General features: G+C 55.4%; 1 protein-coding gene across 1 annotated transcript; it reads left to right on the top strand.

Annotated features, from left to right (window-relative positions):
- Positions 1-240: 240 nt before the first annotated feature.
- On the top strand, positions 241-1,301 carry GPR3 (G protein-coupled receptor 3). Its single transcript, XM_035020205.1, has one exon. The coding sequence runs from the start codon at positions 309-311 to the stop codon at positions 1,299-1,301; it is 993 nt and encodes a 330-aa protein (XP_034876096.1). The 5' UTR covers positions 241-308.
- Positions 1,302-6,202: the final 4,901 nt, after the last annotated feature.

Genomic DNA, 6,202 nt, shown 5'->3' with positions numbered 1-6,202 from the left:
CGCAGGTCACACACGTGGGAGAAAGAGCCCTGTGGGACCCAGGGTGTTGGAAGGGAGAGTGGAGAGACCCAGGACAGCTATAGGAAAATAGGCCCCTGCTGGCGTGGGGGTGTGGGGGGCAGGGGGAGACAAAGGTATCCTGGAAGGAGCCCTTGGAGCATGATTGGGAGACAAGGCACTGGGACCCAGCCAGGTATCACAAGGAGACACTCAGAGTGTATCCTGAGGGGCACCTCCTCCCATCCAGACCCCTTCACCCAGCACCCAGCCCTGCCAGCTTCTCACAGGGCTTTTCTCCTACAGGTACCATGATGTGGGGTGCAGGCAGCCCCCTGGCTTGGCTCTCCGCTGGCTCAGGCAACGTGAATGTGAGCGGCGCGGGCTCAGCAGAAGGGCCTACAGGCCCAGCCGCACCACTGCCCTCACCCAGGGCCTGGGATGTGGTGCTGTGCATCTCAGGCACTCTGGTGAGCTGTGAGAACGCGCTGGTGGTGGCCATCATCGTGGGCACTCCCACCTTCCGTGCCCCCATGTTCCTGCTGGTGGGCAGTCTGGCTGTGGCCGACCTGCTGGCAGGCCTGGGCCTGGTCCTGCACTTTGCTGCTGTGTTCTGCATCGGCTCGGCGGAGATGAGCCTGGTACTGGTTGGCGTGCTGGCCACGGCCTTTACTGCCAGTGTGGGCGGCCTACTGGCCATCACCGTCGATCGCTACCTGTCTCTGTACAATGCCCTCACCTACTATTCAGAGACAACAGTGACTCGGACCTATGTGATGCTGGCCCTAGTGTGGGGGGGCGCACTGGGCCTGGGGCTGCTGCCTGTGCTGGCCTGGAACTGTCTGGATGCCCGGGCCACATGCGGCGTGGTATATCCACTCTCCAAGAACCATCTGGTGGTCCTGGCCATTGCCTTCTTCATGGTGTTTGGCGTCATGTTGCAGCTCTATGCCCAGATCTGCCGCATCGTCTGCCGCCATGCCCAGCAGATTGCCCTCCAGCGGCATCTGCTGCCCGCCTCCCACTACGTGGCCACCCGAAAGGGCATTGCCACCCTGGCTGTGGTGCTTGGCGCCTTTGCCGCCTGTTGGCTGCCCTTCACTGTCTACTGCCTGCTGGGGGATGCCCACTCCCCACCCTTCTACACCTATCTCACCCTGCTCCCTGCGACCTATAACTCCATGATCAACCCCATCATCTACGCCTTCCGCAACCAGGACGTGCAGAAGGTGCTGTGGGCCATTTGCTGTTGTTGCTCCTCTTCCAAGATCCCCTTCCGGTCCCGTTCCCCCAGTGATGTCTAGTCATACGCTGGTGACCTTTCAGCCCTGATCACTACAGAATTCCAGAATGTTAGGTCCTCCAGGGCTTTGTCCCAACCCACCCCCCCAGCTCCACACCCCCCAAGACCCAGCTGGTTCTGGAGTTCTAGGACATTGGATATTTCACAGGATTCTGTCCAGATCCCTACAGGGCCCAGCTGGCTCCACGGTTCTAGAATGTTCAGGTGGCTGAGGTTCCACTCAGAAATGTCCCAGAGCCCAGCTGGCTTGGAGTTCCAGAATACTGCTGGGTGATTTACAGTGCCATTCCAAGTCCCTAATCTCCCCCTCCCCCTCGACCTTAATCATGTCACTGTACTTTTGGGTTTCTGAGCTAAAGAGTCAGAGAGGTTAGTCACTCAGTTGCCTAGATAGGAGAAAGAAAGAAAAATGTATCTATATATATGTGCACATAGAAAAAGAGTATCTATTTATAATTTATTTATTTACTTATTTATTTATGGGCGGTAAGGGGAAGAGACCCACACCTTGAAATCCAGGCCATACCAGGGTACCCCCAGTCCCCACACCCCCATTGCTGACCTCAGTTCTTAGAGGGGGGAAAGGGAGAAAGAGAAACCACGTATTTTGTTATTATTTTTGCTTATTTTTTATCGAAGAGATCATAGAAACCAGAGCCTTCTCCCCGGGCCCGCCCCTCTCGGGTTTGCTGGGAGAACACACCAGCCTCTGGTTTTTTATTTTTTTAAGAAGCCATCACCTGAGCAACCGAGAATTCCTCTGCGCTGGGGGCCGGCTGCCCTCTGGTGGCCGTTTGGGGGAAACTGCAGCCCGGCCAGGCAGCCGGGACCAGACGCTGCTCCACCCCAACTCCACTCCAGCCTGGCATCCAGCGCCACAGCCAGGACCTGGCGGCCAGGCCCCACCCTGCGGTGCCCTAGAGGAGGCAGGGTGTGAGCCATCACCTGACCCCTCTGCCAACCGGGGCATGGCCTCCAGTGCGTCCCTATTCCGATCCCTGACCCATCGCTCAATAAAAAAAAAAACGATTTTGTGATAAGTATGTTTCTGTCTTAATGTGTGGAGGGGGTGGAGGGGGCCTGATGTGGGGGGAGCCTGGAATGGGAGGGAATTAGGTCAGGCCTGGGAGCCTGTGAGGGATCTGGGAAAGCTAGAGACCCAGGGTGGAGTGTGGCTGGCAGGCCAATCTAATGGGCCCCTCTGCTCAGACCCGGGCACTTCCAGGCAAGGACCCCAACTTTTTTTTTTAAGATTTTATTTATTTACTTGTCAGAGAGGGAGAGAGAGAGCACAACCAGGGTGAGCGGGATGCAGAGGGAGAAGCAGGCTCCCCGCTGAGCAATGGGCCCTGATGTGGGACTCGATCCCAGGACCCTGGGATCAGGACCCGAGCTGAAGGCAGACTCTTAACTGACTGAGCCACCCAGGCGTCCCAAGGACCCCACGTTATCCTGAGGACAGAAATCAGGGTGCTAAGACCCTTCTCAGGTTGAGAATGTCCACGTGCGCTTTTGTCTGGAGCTTTGGCACGAAGTATATGCTCGAAGCATTTCCACTTCCTTAATAACAGCCCCTTCTTTTTTTTTTTTTTTTTAAGATTTTATTTATTTATTTGAGAGAGAGAGCATGAGAGAGAGCACATGAGAGGGGGGAAGATCAGAGGGAGAAGCAGACTCCCCGCCGAGCAGGGAGCCCGATGCGGGACTCGATCCAGGGACTCCAAGATCATGACCTGAGCCGATGGCAGTCGCTTAACCAACTGAGCCACCCAGGCGCCCTAATTTTTTTTTTTAAAGATTTTATTTATTTATTTGAGAGCAAGCACATGAGAGGGGGGAAGGTCAGAGGAAGAAGCAGACTCCCTGCTGAGCAGGGAGCCCGATGCGGGACTCGATCCAGGGACTCCAGGATCATGACCTGAGCCAAAGGCAGTCACTTAACCAACTGAGCCACCCAGGTGCCCAATAACAGCCCCTTCTAACTGTGGGTGTTTGCTGTGTACTACAGGTACTACGCCAGGGGGGCTGCATGCGTGACCTCGTTTAGGCTGCACTAGCGTCCCATGGCACAGATAGTACCCTCTCCATTTTATAGCTGAGAAAACTGAGGCCGAGGGAGGGTTAGTGACTGGCCCAAGGGAACATCCATTTCCACAACCTGTGCTCTATTAGCCAATGGCCTCTCCTCTCCTTCCTTCCCAAGTCTGGGGCTTAGGACATTCTGGTCCCTGATTTGTGTTGGGGTTCATTCTCAGAGCCAGAGGCCACATTTGGGAGGAGGTTGGATGAAGTATCGTCATTCTGAAGCTGGAAGAGCTTCTTTTCTATCCAAAGGTGAGTGATGGTAAGTGTGTGCATCTGAGGATGTAAGTGTGCAGGTCCCTGAGTGTGGGTGTTCTGGAACCAGAAGGAGTATGTTCACCAGGCAAGGGCAGGAGCAGGTTTGGAAGTGTGGCTAAAGAGGAAGCCGTTTCTTGACTAGCAAAGCCTCCCAGCCTCCCAAGCCTCCCAGGAAGGCAAAGCCTGGAGATGGGACCCTTAGAATACCCTTCCATTGTACAGACAGGGAGACTGAGGCCTGAAGAAGAACAGTCACTTGCTCAAGCCCACACAGCTGTGCCAGGCTAGGACTCCAGTCTTTCTCCATTTCCCTGGCTAGAGCTCTTTCACCTAGTGTTCAAGGCTCCTCCCCAACACTGGCCACAGGACTCCAAGGGGAGTGGAGCTGCCAACCGCGGCTGGGTCAGAGCTGGTGGAAGGCAGACCTGGGCTGAGCTACACACAGCTCCAGTCCAAATACAAAGCAGGGTGTGGCCCACCAGGTCAGGTGGGGCCTTCTTTCCCCGCCTTCCTGGAAGGTCCCTGGAAAAAGACACCCACTCAGCAAGCACCTCCCCCATGCCAAGTTTTGGCCCAAATATTTCACACATCAGCATGGCCCTTTGGGTGGTATTATTGTTCTCCCCATCTTACAGAAGAGGAAGTTGAGGCTCTGAGAGGCCCTCATTCATTCACTGCCATCCTTGTGGATGTAAATTTCATAGGGGAGACAGTAATAAAGAGACAAGTTTAAGATTTGGCAATGTCAGAGAGTTCAGAGTCCTGGGAGAGAAATAAAGTAGGGAAGGGGCACAGGGAGTACATGTAAGCCTTAAATGAGGGCTCCCAAGAAAGGCCTTACTGAAGGTGACAACTGATCTGCCTAGAGTCACATAGTAAAGGGCTGAACTGGGATTTGAATTCAGATCCATTTGACTCCAAATCTGTTTCTATCCTGGGTAAGGGAGTGAGTTTCAAGAGCAACTCAGAAACAGCAAGCAAGGAAACCCCGGGCAGGGAGCCCTGTTCCCAGGCTAGGGAGAAGTTGGGGGTCTCCAAGCTACCCACAGATCTCTGGGAGGGGCGGTGTGAAGAAGGGCCTCCTTGCTGCCTCACCCATGTTCCCAAGGAGCACTAGGGGGAACCAGAAGGAGAGGGTCCAGGTGCCCACACTATTCTGGGCAGGCTTGGCCCTTTGCCTCCCCCTCCCAGCTTCTGGCTTCAGAGCTCAGCAGAGCCTAATGCTTTTTGTCTGGGAGGGCCTGTGGTAGGCCTCCATGCTGCGGGCCCTCCTCTTTTTGCCTGGGTATGGTAGTATGGTGGATCTGGGGCGTTTCTGGGAGCCCGTATCTAGGGTCTCTCTGCCTTCGGTCCTGGGCCCAACCTGAGGGAGATCTCAATCTGTTCCTCGGGTTGAAGCCTATGTGTGTGGTGGGGTTGGCTGGCTTCTCCTTCCTCCAGGGATTCCGTAGCTACAGCTCAGGTCCTCCCTGCACCCCTACCCTGTGCTTCCTCCAGGAAGCCTCCTTAGCTAAGTCTTCCCATGGCCATGAAGATGTGGTTCATACAACACAGCTTGCTATACTTCTCGAGTAAATATTATAGAGAAGTCTTGCCCTTAGGAGCCCCTGAAGGCAAGGCTGTGTGTCCCCCTCCAACTGAGGGTCCCCGAGAGAAGGAACATGCCTGCCCTCTCAAACTGAAGACTTCTATGTCTCTTTCCGCCTCAGATTCATCTGGTACTCAGCCCGGAGCTACTCGGCACTGCATGCCTGGTGCGTGTGTGTGTGTGTGTGTGTGTATTTTGGGGTGGGGAGTGTCCAAGCCCCTGACACTTTTCCAACCCCACACCTGATCCCACCAGCTACAGAGGCTTGGGAGGTGAGCTGGGCAGTGCCTCGGGGGAGGCAAGGGCAGGGGCCCAGAGCCCTGCCTTCCTGCCTGGGTAGGCTCTAGGGCCCATCCTTCTTTCCCTTCTTCCCAGGTCCTGTGTGGGGGAGGGGAGGAGCCCCGAGTGCTGAGCCCCCGCTGGGGCCATGACCGCCTCTCCCTGCAATAAGTGAGGAGACAGCAGCTATTAATATAAGATGAGTTCACGGGCTCACAGCTTCCGCAGGCTGGAAAACAGGCTCCCGGGGCTGGGGGCTGCGGCAAGTCTGGTCGTCTGTCAGATTCTCTCCTGGAGCCCGGAGCCCGCCAGCCCCACATTCCCCAGCTCTTGACACGCTGAGACCTGTATGCGTGCAGACCTATGGGTACACACACATGGGCACACGCAGGCCGTTCAGAGAACACGCACACAAGCACATACATCCAGACCCAGGTGTATCTGCACACTGGTACACACACAGATATCATTGCACCCTTGTTAACAGACCGCGTCAACTTTATGTGCACGTTTGCATGCGGAAGCACATTCGTCAGTGTGTGTACACACGCTTGCACACACAGACTTACCCTTGTATACGTGTGTGCACATGGGTCCAGACATGCTTGCATACCCAGACCCATTTGCACACCATCACACACCCACATGTATTCAGACACAAAACTGCACACGTATGTACGGAGGGTACCCGGTCA

Source organism: Mirounga leonina, unplaced genomic scaffold (assembly GCF_011800145.1).
Source record: "Mirounga leonina isolate KUSES-001 unplaced genomic scaffold, KU_Mleo_1.0 Mir_173, whole genome shotgun sequence".
NCBI classification, from domain to species: Eukaryota; Metazoa; Chordata; class Mammalia; order Carnivora; family Phocidae; genus Mirounga; species Mirounga leonina.
Note: the sequence above shows the minus strand (reverse complement) of the source record. Positions and strands in the feature narration are given on the sequence as shown.

Excerpts from the sequence above, each read along its gene's own strand:
- GPR3 (XM_035020205.1), top strand. The coding sequence starts at position 309 with ATGATGTGGGGTGCAGGCAGCCCCCTGGCTTGGCTCTCCGCTGGCTCA.